This window comes from Fringilla coelebs (assembly GCF_963513975.1).
Source record: "Fringilla coelebs genome assembly, chromosome: 1".
Lineage (NCBI taxonomy): Eukaryota > Metazoa > Chordata > Aves > Passeriformes > Fringillidae > Fringilla > Fringilla coelebs.
The window spans coordinates 83,149,824-83,168,747 of NC_140028.1; the positions used below are offsets into that span (position 1 = coordinate 83,149,824).

Genomic DNA, 18,924 nt, shown 5'->3' on the forward strand with positions numbered 1-18,924 from the left:
GGTATACCGGCTTTTTTTCCCCTGGTGTAAATGTAATTTCTAGGTTAATAATGTAGCAGTTAAAAAAAAAAATGAAGTGTAGAACAGGAACGCTGAAATCCAAACAAAAGATTTCCAGAAAAATAACTCATTCATAATACAATGGAAATTAATTTTGTATTTACCATACTATTGTCATTTGTTCTAGATATGCATTTGCATTCAATATAATTCATTGAAAATTATGTTCTTAAAGTTGAGCTTGGGTTCTTTTAATTAACTGTAAAAAGGAACATATTTTCTAGACTGCAACATGTTGCAAGTCTTTTAGAATGAGATAAGTATTTTGTATCCTTCAGAAAGGATAAATGTTGGAGTTTTAGATTTGTTGAACAAGGAATTCTTAAGACTGCATTCTTTTAGGTAAAGAACACATCCAGGGCTTGGGAGTATTTTTGTTTGATCAATTGCCCAACTGTTTTCTTCTAGTGCAAACCCAGCTTATCATGAGCTACTGTTAACTGTTTTGTGGTATGGAGTTGTCCATACTTCTGCTCTTGTTCGGTGTACAGCTGCTAGAATGTTTGAGGTAAGTGTTATCCAAACTGTTTTTCATTTTTATAAAAACTAGTGTTTATTTTTTAAAACAGGGATCATTCAGACTATGTTTCTACATTCTTAATAATTGCGAATAAATAAGCTGTGTACTGTGTGATGGAGCAGGAGGTCGTTGTTCAGCTGTTTCTGTATCTGTTCTCTGTTCAGCAGCACACCTTTCTGTAGGTCTGTAGTTAAATATAATCATCTCTGAGTTTTAACTTCTGCTTTTGCTATTCAACACATCCATCTTCAGTAGTCTAATATACAACTTAACATTTTCGGTAGGTCTTGTGTATGCTAATGCAATGCACTTGCATTGTAATTCAAACTAGTTTTCTTTGCACCAGATATAGCGGTGAAGACGCAATATAATTCTGTATTTTTTGCAGAAATAAAAAGAATTTTAAAAGAATTTACAGTTACTTTACTTTCCTCATAATGACAACTTCATTTTTCCCTTAATATCTACAAATTTTGGTCAGAATAAAGACTGAAATATATACCTAGTCAGTTTGCTTTTATTTTCACATCATGCCTTTGTTTCAACAACTGTTCATTTTAAAAGGCATATGCAAAAACTCTAAGACATACTCCATTGGCTGAACAAAGAGAGAACTTTCTGTCCTTTGCGTGTTAGAAACACATATTTCTAATCACCATTACTTTTTCCTTCTCTTTTTTTTGGGCATTTTTCCATTTGTCTCATTTGGATAGCTTTGGAGGGAACCTCTAGCTGAACCAGACATCTTGTATCCATTTGCAAAACCAGATCTGAAGTCTCCCTCTGAAAAAAGGAGCACTTAACGTATCCATCAGCTTTCTTTAGTGACACTCTGCAAGTCAGGGCAGAAAGAGCAGTAAACAACCACAACAAGCTCCATCCTGAGACTTCAATTAAAAACATCCAACGATGTCCTTTTTTGCTGGGTTTTTTTGTTTGGTTTTTTTTTTGCCCCTCCTTTTAAAAAGGAAGTGGCAATTTTTGGATGCTGTTACGATCTATTTGCATATTTTCCCTCTCACAAAGGCGTTTTTTATATCCTATTTGTAATAATAAGCTCTTTTTTCCTAATAAATATTAGCCAAACATATGAAACACCTCAGTTACAACAGGCTGTTGTCTTGGTTGCAGCTTCTTTTCAAATTCAGCTGCATGTTGATTATTTTTAGACAGTCTATGCATGCTGTTTCATATCTTGTTTCTTAGCATATTTCAATTTTTATCAAAGCCCCATCAGCTTTCTTTTAAATGCCTTTCTTACTTGAAAAGAGTAACATATTGCTATTTCCTGGATAGCCATGGCATACATATTTATACATGGTATTATGTAAATTTGGGAAGTCACCTGTGCAAAGAGGTAGTAATAGTTGGTTTCACTGCTGGAAGATTCCATCACTTGAGGAATTTCTGTAACCTCAGAGGCTGCTGACTGGCACAGCCCAGTATTTAGATAATAGGATGAAGAGAATGTGATCTGCAGGACAGCTGTATGAGAACAGTGAAAATTCTGAGCAGCACAGAGACTGCAGGCCTGACTGCTTTACCAAATCTTTACAGTCTATTAAGGGTTGGAAGGACACAGAAAAGATGTGGGGCCTTTCCACTCCCTTGCTCCTTTGGGGCTGGAAGCTTTGTGCTACCATTTTTAATCTGTAGTATGTGTGAGTAATTATCTAGAGGAATCAAAAAAAATAACAATTTACATTGTCTGTCTCACTCTAACCTTACATGCTGCTACATGGCTTTGCCCACCAGCTGTTCCTGTTGCTTCTGTATTAATGTTTGTATTCAGCAGCTTCCCATTTGAATGCTGATGGAAACAGATTTGATTGCTCTGATTTAAACGTGAATAAGTCTAAGTTGACTTATGCATCAGCTTTCTTTGCTGGTCTGTTTGGGTTCAGGGCTGGGAACACATCTTCAGAATGACACTTGTGTTATAAAGCATATTTTATTTTCTGTATGATGAAATGCATCTGTTCACCATGCTTTACAATACTTAAAAATGTGGCAGATCAGACAGGAATGAAACTGAGATCATTCTAAATTATTTGCTAATTATACAAATCCCAAGATTTTGGCTTTTTTTTTTTTTAAAGCAGTGTATTAAAATCTAGGCTTTTCTCTAAATGAAGGTTCATAAAGAAAACTCAAGTCTCTGTTTGTCTAAGATTGAAAATCATAAGCATTCTCTATTTTAATAAATGTGAAAATTAGTAAAGCTACATATGATAGTTAAACCATCCTAAGCAAACAGTGAGCTGTGTCCTTAACAGCTGTTTGAAGAGTACCCCATGAACTCAACAGATTGGCACTTGGAGTTGTTGCCAATGTAAATAATTGTGAAATGTATTAATGTTAAAATGTTGTAGTTGAACTGACATCCTAATACTTTCTGAATAACAAGTATAGGATGTTGCAACTTCGCCACTCCAGGTGCTTTGCAGCGATACTGTCTTATGTTCTTAGACAGCTTCTCCTTCTTCTTCCTTCTCCAGTAAAATTGTCTGTGAGGCCACACTCTCTTCCATGTATGTGTGTGCACTCATGCATGCACACACATACATGCAGACATAAATGATGCTTAATAGAGCGAGTCCTTTATATAGAAACTTCTGAAAACTCAGGTTCCTTCCAGTATTTTACAGCTTACTCTGGTTTAAATTCAGAGTTGGTAAAGCAGCGATGCTCTAACAAATAGCAGAATGTAAAATCTTCTCTAGTTAGAGGATGTAAATACTGTCTGCTTTTGGTACTCATATACTGACAGCTACTGCATTTCCCAGGGGAATAGCTTAGAATTTAATTTGTGATCATTATGCAGTATGAGTAATCAGAATATAGCTAAATATTAAAAAGACATTTCATATTTTTCATAAACCTACTGATAAGATTTTTATATTCCTCTTCCTAAAACCATCAAATACATGCAGACTTCCTTACATGAGACACAAAATGGAAATATCTAATCTTTCCTCTTTTTATTAATTAAGACAAACCCCACCATTTTGTTGAATATGAAAAAGTTTGCAACTTGGTTTGCAAATTAGTAGGTTTTCATATGAAGAAAGCATGTAAAGGGCATTTGCAATGTATGCAGCAAATGCTTGTGTATAACTACATAGGTAATGTAAAAAGATCACCTGGGAACATCTGGATTTAAACAACTTTGTTGTGTTCATGGATAATGGGTTTTACTGTGATTTCAAGCTTTTAGTGTTTGGGATGCACTGCAATAAATACATCTCTTCCTTAGTTTGCAAAAAGACTTGAGGAAATACATGTCGTGTATAGTTCAAGGACTCTCCATCAGACCAGCATTCATACTGTTTGGATGGTTGTTAAATATCAAGGAGCCCTGAATTATTTCCAGGAAAACATTTTGGCATCTGGGAAGGTGCTATTTGTCTCATTGTAAAAGGTGTGAGAGGTATCACTCAGTGTGGGGAAATCTACACACATTTGGCCTAGTCAAGACTTCTGTGTTGCATGTGACAGCCACCTACTATGATAAATAGTGTTGTGTTGAGTTAGGAACAGCATTTACATGAAATCATCAAATTCAAATTGATATCCCTGTAGTACTTAATTATACATAACTTTATTAATAGTTATAATCATATCTGAAATAAAACATGCAAGTACTTGCTAAAGGTTTGAGTTCAAGTTTTAAAATATCTGAAAATAAAGAAAACATTTTATTGTTGAATATGTCATGTTTGTGCTAATTGCCAGACCACTTTAGCTTTCTTCATGCCTTTGCATTTATGAAGCTCTAGTGTAGCAGTATTTGCTTAGCTTCTAATTTTGGTTTGCTTTTTGTGTTTTTTCTTTCTCTCTCTTGGTTTTGCCGTTCTTCTTCCCATGATACTGTGCTCGCTCTTTCCGTGCATCACCTGTGATACCCCCCTGCTCCGACCATTCAGCTGTTGGTGAAGGGGGTACATGAAACTCTGGTAGCTCAGAGAGTTGTTCCTGCTCTCATTACTCTCTCCAGTGACCCTGAAATGTAAGTTCCCTGACTGTCTTATATACCTAGCATCCCTCTTAATACTTGGAAAGAAATAACCATCACTTATGTCTCTTAATCTAGCTGAACAAAAATGGAATTCCTTTTAAAGGAAAGCAGCCTTTAAATCATTTATTTCTAAATAACAAGGTTTACTGCAACACTTGGAATTAAACTGTATAAAAATGCTGAATAAACTTTAAATAGAAAACTTAAATCCATGTAATTGAATTTTTGTTTATATTTAATAATGTTCTCAGTTTTCAAATTTGCTTACATCATTTCTGGCAGAAAGCTGAATACTACTATTCTGTAATGCTATCAGCTTTGCTAGTGCAAAATTATCACCTGCATTAATGAAATGCAAAGTGGTTTTGGCTGCATCTCATTTCTGATAGGCAACCGTGGCACTTCATTTGGTGGACGTTCTGATGTGGTATTTCTTTCAAGCTAAGGAGGGATGCTTTGCTAATCTCACTAACAACTTGTTACTAACAGAGGCTCCAGCATGAATAGAGTCTTAGTGGCTTTAATGTCTTGTGTGGGTGACTAAAGCAAGAACAACCCCAAGAGTCTGCCTGCCCATCCTCAGTCACAGCTAACCCAGTTGTTCACGTTTACCAAAGCGTTTTTTATTGCATGTTGACTGGTTTACAGCTGGCTCTTCGAGGCATGAGTGAAGCGTTAGTTGACAAGCGGGTTGCTCCGGCCCTTGTTACCTTGTCCAGTGATCCTGAATTGTGAGTTTCAGACTGAGACCTTGAGTTCTTGAGTTAATCCTCTCTTTTTCCTGGTCTGCTTTTTTTTTTTTTTTTCCTTTTGTCATTGCTAGAAACTAATGTAACTTAAAAGTACTAATTTTTAAATTTTTATTTAAGTAATTTTGTTCTTGTGTTGATTACATCTTAAAGACCCTCTTCTTCCATTGTAGTTCAGTAAGGATTGCTACTATCCCTGCTTTTGGGACCATCATGGAAACTGTTACTCAGAGAGAGGTAAGACACCTGTTGTCACCTGTGTTTTTGTAGCATAAGAAGAGGGTGATTTTTTTAATAAATCCAGAATAAAAGAAAGGGCAAGTAAAAAAATCTTTCTTTCTTTCTTTCTTTGTATTATTCTCTTCCAAAGTGCTTTCAGGTTTTGCAATGGCCTTTTTTTTTCCTCTCTAAACAAACCAACCCTTGTAGCTAATAAAAACATTTCCTTCTAAATTGCAACCAAACATAAACAGAGACAGATAAGTAGAGGGGAGGCCTGTGCTAGATGATGGGAAATCCCATGCTCAAAATGTTTTTTTTAAAACCTTCTTCAGTACAGTTGTGAAATCTAACTCCATTATTTCCAAATGAAATAGTTCTAATTTAAAATAGTGACTAAAAACATCCACATATTGTACTATTGTTTATTGTACTTTTTTAGGTGCTTTAGGGTATCCTGCTTGGCTCCCAAATACTTGAGAAGAGCACAAGACTCTTGTTGTTCCAGTCATGTCTGCTGGTTTAGCCCTTAGTTTAGTCCAAGATGGCACTGAAAGACATAATGACATTAGCAAAGTATTCCTGGAAGATAATGCAGAGATGCAATTCCTCCTCATTTTTTCAATGATGGTACTATGGTAATAGATAAGAATTCTGAAGACAGGATTCTGCTGTAAACAGTAGAAAACTGGATTTTGTTTCATGTAACAGCTGTGCAAATTTCCTCTGTAAGTCCTTGCAGCTTTTTGCAGAGCTTGCATTCTTCCCGTAATTTCAACATATTCTAAAAGAATGTGTTTGAGGAAATGTGAGTAATGTGAGTCAAGTCAGTGATGACTCACACAAATTTGGACGATGGAAAAGTTAGAGTTTTGCAGCTTGGAATGCATGCCTATAATCAGTTGGGAAGAATATTGTTTTGTTACCACACAGAAATTATTGTATCCATTGCTCTAATTATGATAAGCCTTAGAGTACAGAGGTGATAGCACCTTCCAAAATGTGTCATAAAATGTTACTTTTTTCAAGTTTGAATCCAAATTAAATACCTGTCTCATTTTTGGTTTTCTAGCCTTTAGTTGAAGGAATCTTTTTAATTCCATTGATTTTATGATAGTTACTTTTGCATCTCAGTCCTATGCAAAAAAATTTCAACCTACTAATTGAGATACATTAAAAAATGCTATTAATTAGTTTCTAATTAAACGGGAAAACTCTGTCATTACTAGTTATAAGTAAGAGGGAAACTGTGATAGGTTAAAAAAAGGGAGTATCAGACTCAAGGAAATCTCAGGAGGAAAAATCAACTATATGGGAGCACCTGTCTATTGTTAAAAAACAGATCAGATTAAAACCCTGGTAACAGTCCTTAAAACATAGAGGTGCATTGAAGAGTTTGAAACATCCTCCTAGAACAAATCTGTAAATTAGAAGAAAGTCCAAGATCTGTCATCTGAAATACAGAAAATTGTAAACATACTCTGAACTGATCATAACAATTTCTAGTATCTTGATTCTTTTGTGTTTTTCTGTTTCTCTGGGAATATTTAAGCTTCTGGAGAGAGTAAAAATGCAGCTGGCATCTTTCCTGGAGGACCCTCAGTATCAAGACCAACATTCTTTACATACAGAAATCATAAAAACGTTTGGAAGAGTTGGACCTAACGCTGAGCCCAGATTTAGAGACGAATGTAAGTTGCATCCATGGGAAGATGCAGTCTTCTTCTCTCTGTTCAAAAGCTAATAGGTATGCTGGTTACATTGATGGGGTTTTTCTTTCTTTTCTGTAAACTGTTATTATTTCAAAGGTACTCCAAGGTACTTTTGTATTTTAGGTTGTGCTACCACAAATTTTTATTTCAAGTTTAAGTCAATCCATTAAATGTGCAATGGCAATCCCATCAAAAGCAATTGTTTGCAGCTCTTATTCCTTGCTGATGTGTGAAGTTTCAAATGCCTGCAGTTGCCACATAGCACCTGTTTAATGCTAAACAAGTCTGTGGAAAGCAGTTTCAAATACTTATTCCTGTATTTACTTTTCCAGTTGTTATTCCACACTTGCACAAGTTAGCCTTGGTCAACAACCAGCAGTCTGTTGATTCGAAGAGATTGGATATCGCTACGCACCTGTTTGAGTCCTACAGTGCTCTTTCCTGTTGCTGTATCCTTTTTTCAGGGGAAGTTTAGCTGTTAGTTCTCTGGTGGTGAGAGAAGTTTAATATTTGTCTTTGAGTCTGTGATATAAAACATGATCTATTCAGCATAAGGGGGGGGGGGCGGTTTCTGAGATGGTGAGTATCACGGATTAGCTGGACACTAGGTGCCCCCCAAGCCATTCTCCTTCCCTTCCTCAGCAGGATGGGTGAGGGTGGGGGAGAAAATCAGATGGAGGAAAAACTTCTGTCAAAATAAAGACAGTTTAATAAAGCATAAGCTATGTATGAAAGCAAAGCAAAACAGAAGATTTATTCTCTACTTTCCATTAGCAAGCAATATCCAGTTATTTTCCAGGAAGCAGGGCTTCAGCACATGTAGCAGTCGCTCCAGAACACAAACATCATAATAACAAATCGTCTCCTGCCCTGCCACCACCACCTTCTCTTAGTTTTTATATCTGAATAGGCATCATATGGTGTGAAACATCCCTCTGGTCAGTTTGGGTCACTTGTCCTGGCTGTGTGCCCTCCCCCAGCCTACTGATGGGGGGAATGTTTATAGAGAGCACCGATGCTGTGCCAGCACTGCTCAGCAGTAGCCTAAGCACTGGTGTGTTACCAACACTGGAATTTCTACGTACCAGTGCAAAGCACAGCACTAAGGGTTGCTGTGCAGAAAATGAACTCCAGCTCAACCAGACCCCATACAGTGGAACTGATAGATACTTCAAAAAACAAAGCTACAAAAACAAAACCCTTGATCTTATCCAATAAATCAAGAAAAAAATCTTAAAAGGATTATATGGATGTATGAAGTACATTATGTTAAATATGTGTAAGATCTTTTTTCCTTTTTATTAGCCATGAAGTGTCAAGTGCTGTTCCATTTTCTTAGTTTTGCTGCTGCCCTTGTGTTCCATAAAGCAGCATTATCAGAAGACAGAAAAAAAAGTATAATTTCAATAGGCAATCCTTATAATACCTTAACAACCTGGGGTTTAGTTATTTCAGAGGATTTAATGGTCAATCACTTTTTACCAGGACTGAAGTGTTTACGAACCGACATGGAACATCTCTCTCCAGAGCATGAGGTGAGCAGTAAACTATGTTTACTGAGTATGAGATGTAGGTGGCAGAAGTTGAAATGTGATGGCATTTAAAACCAGAAGTTAAGGAGAGCTGCTCATAAGTGGTTTCAAAACATGACATTGAGGAGGTTTTTTGATAAAGAATAGGTCATGTGATTTCAAAGCCAGTAAACTCTTGTAAAATCTATTTCTGAGCTGAGAATCTCTGCAGACAAATACTCAACCATCAGAAATGCATGTAGAAACATAGATCTTCCTAGACTGAAGAAAAACAAAATGTTTTTACCATCTTTATGTTAATCAAACCAAGGATGCATTAAAATCAATGGCTACAATATATGCAATTAGGCAAAAGTTTCATTTTCTTTCACCAATGGGATAACTGATCGAATGCTGCTACTTCATTTTTGTTGTTGACTTCTAAGGTTTAAAGACATAGTCAGTTCAAAAGATACCCTGAATTAGAACAAGGGGTTTGATTGAGTTTGAATTTTGTAGTCAGAGAAGGAACTGAAGACTGGGATAGGATTTAAAATAAATCAGTAGGTAAAGACAGCTCTCAACTCTCCATTACCACATTCTGCATTACTGTGCTTAATTGACTTCAGTCATAATGCCAAGTGCTTTGGCTTTTTAGCCAGAGAGCAATATAAAATTAAAAATATTTACTCCTGCTCCAGTGGATTAGAAAACTCACTACAGGCTTTAGAGTTTTTATCCCTTTTTTTGTAGAAATTGATATCTAGGGCTTGATCAGCTTCCAACTTCAATAGGATGTTTGTAGGCATCATGATAGAGGCTTCTGAGACCCAGTGAGTTCTAGTGTCAGAACTGTCTTGGAAGCCTTCTATCTGAAAATCATGTTTTCTGAAATGAATGTCATTTACTGTCTGAAATAATTAGATATTTCCATAAACAGAATTATGCCTTTTTTCACTATTTTGGCCTCTGTGGTGTTATTCATTATTCAAACGGCATATCGCGTGACAAACAGACATTCTCTAAATCACAGAGCCTTAGCTCTAAATGGCTTTAACGTCAGTACAGAGTTTATGCTCATCTTGGAAGGGTAACATTGTAGAATTGGCTTGTGTGGTCCTGTCTGGCAGCATTTACTACTCATACCTCATACTTGTTTTCCTTTCTTTCATATAAATAAAAGTGTAAGTTGGGCATTTAGGTCAGACCTTCTCATCTTTAAAAGAAACATTTCACCTTGTGCAGACATTCAGATACTTTACCAGCATCTCTAGTTCAATGTTAAGTCCCTTCTTCCTCATTTTCCACTTACCTTCTATGGGTTTTCAAAGTAAGTGGATTTGAGTTGCATGATAGTGAGTCAGTACTTGGTAAAAATATTTAGTCCATATACTGCAGCACTGTTTATAAGTCTTCAGCATGGTAAGTCTCTTAAGTGTCTCTAAATATAGAGTTAGTACTCTAAAATATTTCTCTTTAAGGAGATGTGATTTCATAATCAGTCCTATTACCAAACAAGGAGAGCCCAAGGGAGTAGGTCTGAGCAGTATATGCAAAGCCATAATGTAGAAATTTAGAAATTAATCTGCAGAAGAGGCAAGAATGGCTCCACTTCATCCAAGAATTACATAGCCTTCCCAGAAGGAGCTGTGCAATGGATGGGAAAGCCATCCTGCTATTGAAATGATCCTGGGTCCTTGATGAATTATTCTCCTCTTTGATCAAGGCTTCATATTGTTGATATTTGGAACATCTGGATTCAGATGTACAAAAATGTAGGAAAGTGCCAATGCACAGTTGGAAATGATAAGTAACAAAAATTATGGTGGCTGTGCTTGAAAATTTCAGGGCTTTTTTTCATACAGAACAAAAATTCTGAATGTATTTCTCTTCACCTCTGTACTCTTGAGCATTAAGTATTTGTGTAACATTTTATGCAAATGGAGGCCAGCAAATATAGTAGGAAGAGTTGTAGTCCTGTTTGAATGCCGCTCTCTGAAACACTCAAGGGTGTGTAACACCTGCTACCTAAAATGTTTCAAATGCTGAAGTAATACTAGTGGATAAATAGAGTGAGCAGTGGCACAGGTCTGCAGACCAGGCCACATCTTATCAGTGTAATTAATGGTTGTGCTGCAGACTTGACAGAAACCAGCATTTTAATTTATGCAAAAACATTTTAAAATAGTTATCAGTTGGTAGTAACCATTAGTGACTTATCTGTATTTTAGAGATTGAAAATAGTATTTTTCCTTTGTTGTATATATTCAGGTTTGGTGAGGCAATACTAATTTTAATTGCTTGTAGCTTTGAGATTTTAAGTTTAGTGCTTCAAAAAAGTATTTTGCTTTCTTCTGAGCTGTGGCAGAGGAACTTTCCATTTATGCAGTGCGTATATAAGCGTGTATATGTACATATTTATAGTTCCATACTTTGCATTCTAACTTTTTTGCCTAAGTGTTTCCAAACATGTCTTGGTTTGAAAAGACAGGTGTCTGTTAAGGAAGGCAGGAGCCTCTCTTGAAATGGAAAATGTAAACCCCCTCCCTCCGAATTGTTATAATTTTGAAATTAAGGGGCTCAGGCAAAGATATGGGAGTAGAAATAGCCGTTCTTTATTAGGAAAAGTAAAAATAAAAATTCAGTAATACAAAACAATGCTGACAGAGACAGAATACCACCTCATACCCTGTTTGTCAGGGTGTTGGTAGCAGTCCCATTAAATGGTGGCTGCAGTCCTCCTGGAGTGGCAGATGTGGTTCTGTTGAAGCAGTGATCCTGTAGAAGGGTGTAGTCTTCCTCTGGAGGTCCAGTGGTGGTGTAGATGGCCCTGGTCTTCCTCTGGGAATCCAGTGGGAAAAGGCTGCCTGTGGCATTCCAAATCTCAGATTATATCCAGGAAGGAATACTTGGCTCCTCCCCTTGGGCAGAGCATCTCACACTGGGATTATGTAATTTTATCAGTCATGCAGTGAGATTCAGTGGCCCAACAACAGAAGGTATGTCCTGGAGGGAAGATGGGTTGTGGAAGAGATAAAGAAAAATTGCCCAATTAACAGAAGAGAACTGCCCCACCTCTAACAGATGACAATAGAATACACACCCCCAGACACATCTTGCAACCTAAGAGAAAAAACTTTTGTCTTAATGTGTTAAAACAGTACTGTTGTGAAACATCGCAGGGAGTCATTTATCTGTCCCTTGAATTAACTGTATTATTGTGTTTTAAAGCCTGCTATTGGGAATCATTTCCTTATTTTTAGATAAATCTAAAAATGTCAGTGTGGAGGTGTCTTCAGTCTTAAATACTCTGCAGAAACCTTTTGAGCACTGTACTTGCTTAAATAAAAGGAAAAAGCCATGAGTCATAGGAACTCTGGAAGACACCAGTGGAATGGTATCTAGTTGATTTTAGCACTTCCTTCCATTAAGATACTGTCCTAGGATACCATCACACTTTTTTCTTTCCTTGCTTTTTCTTTCTGCATAATGTTCATGAAGATAGAGCATGTCACAGATGTGGGTTTGTTTTAGTGCTGTTTTTAAAAGCCTGGGGCAAAAGGACGAAGTGCTGAACTTCTGTAACTATTTGGAAAACATTTTCTTCCTTAAGTTATTTTGAATGTTTTTGTTGTTTCTAACCACAAAGCATTATCAGATAACTGGAACTCAAAGGCACTTGGAAAAAAAAAAAACAGGGAAATGTTTTAAACAGTTCTGCTAATGTCAGAATTATTTGAAGAGTAGATTTCATAAGAAGTGTTAATGTGAAAGGAAAAATGTCAAATGTCATGTATCTCTCTTCCTTATGTCTCTAAGGTTATTTTGAGCTCCATGATTAAAGAATGTGAACAGAAAGTGGAAAACAAGACCGTCCAAGAACCGCAAGGGTAAGACTTCCACTTCCCTTTTTCTGTGTGCCTCCAGAGCAGTGTTCTGCAGAGTGTATTCCATAATGGTGTCCAAGGTTTGTGACCTGAAATCCTGCACTGACATATGCTGTATTTGAAAACAGGTTTTGGAAACTTTAATACAGTGGTTGTTTCTGTCTCCAGTGTAAAACATGAGACACCAATTATTTTTATAGGAATGATGTTCTTAGTTCTTAATTTTTTGTCCCTTTTAATTTCTGTCCTGAATCTGAGAAGTCAGGGAGTGCCTGGCCTAAGTGCTTAGAGCAATGTTTGTAGCGGACACTTTGCCACCCATGGGCATGGCAACCTGCAGGCTGAGGGAATTGTTCTGATTCTGGGAAGGACTTGCTTCAGGCTGCTGTCCTGGTTTGCACAGGACTGGTGCACACAAGAACAGTTTTCTCCAGTGTATAAACTGACCCCTGTGTAAGTGTACTGGTTAGGCAGTAAGCTGACTTTGGGAAGAGCCACCTGTGTTGCACTTTGGTAAAGCACCCTTTACACAAGCACAGAGTAAACCCAGCTCTCCAGGGAGGCAACAGACACACAGCGCTCATGCATCCATTTGCTTAATATGTAGAGATGGTATCATTTGTGTGCACTTCTTGATAACAAAAGTAGCCAACAGACCCACCTTGGATGTGGAAATTTGGAATGCTCAGTGTCATTATGATGAGTTGTATGTGCTCTTTTGCCTGCTTATTGCCTGGAATGGCATGCCAGCAGGTAAATTCTTGTGGATTATTATATAACTTTACAAATCCTTAGCAGTGTTGCGAAGGAAGGGTGTGAGAAGGTATCTGAAAAAGAGACTCTGTTCTGAATCCCAATGCCTTGTCATGAGCATTGAGACAATTACTGAAGCTTGTTCGTGTCATGTTTCCTTATCTGTAAAAAACTGATAGAATTTACTTCTTGAAAAAGTTCACCCATAGTCCTGGAAGCAACTGGTGGTCTGAGAATGATTAAAATAAGAAAGGTGTATAACAACTCAACAGAAGAAATGTAAAGTAGAAAAAGGGTCAGTCTCTCAGGCACCAAGTAAAATACTTCAGGCTAGTAGTAAATACTTTGAAATGACAGTTAGTCCTGTTAAGCCATTGCAGAAACAGATAAATGCAAACCTCATACAACATCTAATGTATTTTCTTTATGAACGCAACTGCTGAAAACTAAGATATGAAAAGGATAAGTCTTTGCAATCTGTTCCTTTGTTCTTTAATTAGCCTTCCCCTTTCTTATTCAACGTCAGACTATGGTTGTAGTCTTGTACTGTACAAAATTAACAAGAAATATTTTACCACTGAAGAAATGACCTTTTCATATACGTAAATATCTGTGTTTTCTTGTTAAGTGCTTGCTAATTTCAGTTCCTAATTTCAATGACAAATACATATTTGACAAAGGATTTAAATACAGCTGGGATTTAAATTACTGGAGTTTGTTAACAGCACGGCAGTGCAGGCACAGAAGTCAAAATGGGTGCAAAAGCAATCTTCTGATGTTCTTATCTTGTCTTTTCCCCTTGCTGTTAGAAAAACTTGGTCAAATATTACAGGATCAAAGAAATAGTTTTTTCAGAAGATTAAACTCTGCATTTTTAAATATTGGATAGCCACTTTTGTTAAACATTTTGTTTAGCAATTAACAAGGTATTTTAATTGTGGGTAACAACTTATATTGCAAACTGATTGCTATAAAATGCCCATTAGGAATGTTTGTTTTGGCCTAGAGCTTCCCCATAAAACAGGCAGAATTCTGTGTCGCATTTGATTCATCTGGACACCAGGAAAAATTTGATGTTTACACATTATTTGTGGGTTGGGTTTTGTTTTGCTTTTTAAATAATGGATTGCTTTAAACAAGATATACTATTGCTTTGTTGGGTTCTTTGATTACTTTTTAAATATGTGAGATTCAAATTATTTCATATTAATTTTTGCTATATTTAAATATTCACTTTGCATAGTAATGGAAGTACTTTGGAGGCAATTTATTTTGAATATTTAAACTTTTAAGTATGCAGGATGGTGTGGATTATGTTTCTATTTATAGTAACAGTATTAGAAAACAGTAGTTGTTACTGTTTAATTTTTGACATCAGATGGCTGATATCCCCCAAACTGTTTCAAGAACCGATGGAACACGTCCTTGTTTTCCTCAGTCTTATTCAGGATCATGAGACTAATGAAAGCACAATTTGTTTAGAAGTAGGGGTTTGTCACCAGTTGCTAGGCTTTCTTTTCTGAAGTGAGCACTTTTATTTTCTTAATGCTGCTAATGCTTGGAATGTACAGTATTTCCCAAATAAGCTTTTGTAGCTACACACAACTCTAGGATACCTCATAGTCTGAGATAGCTTCTTGTCCTTAACTAGCTGATATTGAGTGTTTAGTGTAAGTAACTAAACTGTTACTTACATAATTTATATGCCCTTGCTTTATCATTAAGTCAAAGGAAATTGCAAGAGGCATCCATCTTACTGTAGCAGTAATTTCCCAACTGAGTTTTATCAGCTGGAAATATGTGATTCATTAGTTGACTGGAGATGTTTAATCAAGCCAAAGATGTCTGGCTATGTGATTGTGCCTGAAATAAATATTTTACTTTAAAAGTTTATAATTAAACTATTTGCAAATTCACAATACAACTTTAGTGAGAAGCTTCCCTTTTATTTTTAAGGTACTTTAAAAAAAAACAGAAATCATTATTACTTTTTTCTGTGGTGTGAAATGGGAGAAAGTACTGGGTGTATCCCTTCTACCTTTGAAGAAATCATTCAAGTTCTCTTGAAACAATTCAGAGTTATCTTCAGTTTTATATCCTTGATGCAAGTGTGGCTAACAGAACTGTTTATAACTTTTCAGACTGAAAATTCAGTTCCTGGAATCTGGCCTTTGCCAGTAAGACAGATTTTGTGGTCTTAGCTATAAGTTTGAAATGCAGAGTCCACACTGAGTTCACAAGGGAGAATTTATTTGGTAAGGTTTTCTAAAATTGTCCTTGTCCAATGTTGATAAACACTTACCTTTTTGACTACAAATATGGGAAGTATGGAATATTTGTTAATATTCCTGCTACATACATTTGCTGTCTTGAGACACAAGTCCTACTGTGCTAAATGGTTTATATATATCTGAAATTGAGCTCACTGTTATGTTGTTAATTTAAAAAAAAAAAAATCTGTTAATTTCACATAATAGGGATAATTTCTTAACATTATTCAAAGCTTAGCATCCTGTAGCTTCAGCATTGATTGGATTGCTCCTTCCAGTCCAGTTAGTGGGAAACCGATGAACTCTCCATTGTCCTATGTAGTATGTCTCAATTAGGAACATCCAAGCACAGGTAACAGGAGCCACTTTCACAACAACCAGAAGTTCCTTACCCAGCAAGGGGCTGACCCAGTCGGGCTCAGGGTGGGGTTTGCAAGAAATTTATAAGGAGATCAAAGGAAAGTTGATCAAGTAATATAAAATAAAGACTTATTGAGAAGTTACTAGGTTGACAATCCTCACCAGTTTTTAACTCTGCTCAGGTGGAAGTAGTTGGAAAATAAATTGTTGAAAATTAAGGAGAGAGGTCACTGTTTTGTACTTACCTTGCTTTTGCTCATCTTTACATGTCTGCTAATGTCACTGTTGGAGGCAGGTTTCTTGCATTAGAAAGGTCTGTGTCTGAGCTGATACTGGTGAACTTACTCTAAATAAACACAAGAATTGACATTTCTGGTGAGAAGGCAAAGGCAGTCTTTCACAGAGGTATTTGTCACTACAGCAATTCCCCAGTAGGTAGCAAATGCTAATGTGGTGACATTCAAATGTACTAAAAATTAGTGCACAGAAATATTTTACCATTTTCACAGACACTGTGAACACTTTAATAAGTTTAACTGTGTATATATTGACTAAGTAGTGATGGGTTTTCAATTTTTCTTCACAGACTGGTGTTTTTTGTTGAAACCTATGAAACACAAAGACAATTTAGTTGCTTAATAAATAACAACATAATGTTCTTTTTAATTTGTAGTCTCATGCCACTAAATGTTTTTCTTTCCTAGCTCAATGTCAATTGCAGCAAGCCTGGTAAGTGAAGATACAAAGACCAAGTTTTTGAACAAAATGGGCCAGCTGACTACATCAGGTGCAATGTTGGCTAATGTGTTCCAGAGGAAGAAGTAAGATGGGAAAAGGAACTCCCAGCTAACAACACTAAGGTGGACCTCACAGAGACTGGTTCCTGTACTTGAAGTACTTGCCTTTTAATTTCTTCTGTCTTATGTTCTTGTAGTATAATTTTATTCTAACCTCCAAAGATATTTGCACTGCTTTTGAATATCGCTGTGTATCTGTTAATTTTGGGTTAACTGTGGTTGATATAAAACTGAAATCATAGTCTGTACCAAGTCCCTGTTCTGTGTTCTTGTCTTTCCAGCATATTTTTTTTATATAGTGGAAGGTTTTGGGTTTTTTTTATTTTCTGACAGGATATCAGCAAATATCTGTATTATACATGGAGCTATTCTGACGGTACTTAAAATAATGTAAATTTGAAGTCATTGTCATGAAGTAATAAAAGTGGAGATTACTTATGTATTTAAATTATGAGAGAGTAATGCAGATTTTTTAATAATGTTTCTAAAAAGAAGAGGAAGAGCCACCAGCATTTGTCTGTGCTTCTAGGGTTGTTTTTGTAAGTATTGTGCATCTTGAATCCAGAGGAATTGCAGTATCTAATGTGTGAGACTGCTTGCACTGCATCAGTCTGCAGGGAACGCTCATGTTTCACATGCTTTATGCCGACATTGTAAATGCTGTACAAAGTCCTTCAGATAAAATTCTCACATCTATGTGGTTTTTTTGAGGGGTTTTTTCTTTTGTAGGGTTTTTGTTTTATTTTAAAGCACTTTACAAGTCTACACATCCACAGGCACATCCATTAAGTAAAGGAAAAACATGATAAATGAATAAATGTTTATAAATATGTAAGCTATTACACAGGGTCCCCAGTACAGTTCTGCAGGCAGAGGAAACCTTACGCAGGAGAGAGACAGCTTTCATCCTGCACTCAGTGCGCAGTTCTGTGGACTGTGAAAACTAAAGATATTTTGTTGTTTAGATTGAATTTCAGTTCAAATTTAATTTTGGAGTGTTTGAAGTTATGCTGAGTTTGATGTGCAGTTTCTTTAAAATGCTAAGTAGACTGCCTACATACTTTTTGAAAATGACATTACAGGGAGTATATTCAACAACCAAATATTTTTGTTAGCAAGGAAGCATTAACAACTAAATCCTTTTCTTCTTATACAGCACTTTTTTCCCCCCTCTTTATGTTAATGTAATCTTCTGAAAGTAAACTCAAGTGCATGCATGAACTGGTATGAGGTAGCAAAATATAAAAGCTTGGGCATTCTCTGACACGGTACCATTCAGCTGGAAGTATGGACGTCTTTGAGAACAGGGAAAGCAAAAAAGAGGAAGGGAATAAAGTATTCCCCCCTGAAACAGAATTTGGATGGAATAACAGGTTGGGTATCACCCTTAGATGGAGATAATGGAAATAACTTGAGGCTTCTGCCTGCTTTCATGTCTGTGCCTGTTGGCTCTGCATACGCTGTTCCTGCCACGGCTGTGTTGTGACAGGGCTTGCTGCTCACGTGCGCGCCGTCAGTCCCCTTGCACTGCACTGATGGAACATTTCTCTGGAGGTTACAGACAGCTCCATGCCTTCGTGTTGCTTGTTACCATGAAAGTACACTTTTAGCAGACTGTCTGTGAAATTGAGACATTCCTGAGGAATGGGAAGTGGTGACGTTCCTCTCTATTGTTCTGTTGTCAATAAAAAGTTTTGTATACCTGCCTTGTCTGGTTACTTCTGCTCTTCTCTGAAAAAGATAATCACATCAACAGAGTGTTACAGGAGAGACGTTTAACGCACAGAAATTGTTTAGCCTTAACTCTTTTTACATAGAAAGTGGTAGACTGAACTTGCTCAATTTCCTTGGCTCCTAGATGTGGCCTTACTGCCATTTTCAGTCAGGGTCTCCTCCTGTGTCTCCTGTGCCACAGTTGTGTTTTGGATTTTTCTTCTCCTTCTCTTTTCTGACTTCTCAAGCAGTTGCAGTGCCAGAGACAACTTTGTAGTCATGAGAGTGAAATAACGGCCATGGTTAAGCTGCCACTCTAAAGCAGGGCAGCTGCCTGTGAGAGTAGCTGCTCACA

At 36.7% G+C, this 18,924-nt stretch overlaps 1 protein-coding gene across 4 annotated transcripts in view; it reads left to right on the forward strand.

The window, feature by feature from the left end:
• The window catches only part of RELCH (RAB11 binding and LisH domain, coiled-coil and HEAT repeat containing), a 76,004-nt gene extending 57,488 nt beyond the window's left edge, over window positions 1–18,516 (forward strand). For 3 of the 4 annotated variants that reach the window (XM_084214003.1, XM_084214004.1, XM_084214005.1), the window contains 8 exons: window positions 469–568; window positions 4,507–4,589; window positions 5,521–5,584; window positions 7,119–7,257; window positions 7,611–7,727; window positions 8,725–8,813; window positions 12,609–12,679; window positions 16,764–18,516. In XM_084214003.1, the coding sequence (XP_084070129.1) occupies window positions 469–568; window positions 4,507–4,589; window positions 5,521–5,584; window positions 7,119–7,257; window positions 7,611–7,727; window positions 8,725–8,813; window positions 12,609–12,679; window positions 16,764–16,884 (784 nt within the window). In that variant the 3' untranslated portion in view covers window positions 16,885–18,516. Of the gene's footprint in view, window positions 1–468; window positions 569–4,506; window positions 4,590–5,246; window positions 5,330–5,520; window positions 5,585–7,118; window positions 7,258–7,610; window positions 7,728–8,724; window positions 8,814–12,608; window positions 12,680–16,763 lie in introns of all 4 variants that reach the window. The other variant, XM_084214006.1, reaches the window with a different exon arrangement.
• The last annotated feature ends 408 nt before the right edge of the window (window positions 18,517–18,924 follow it).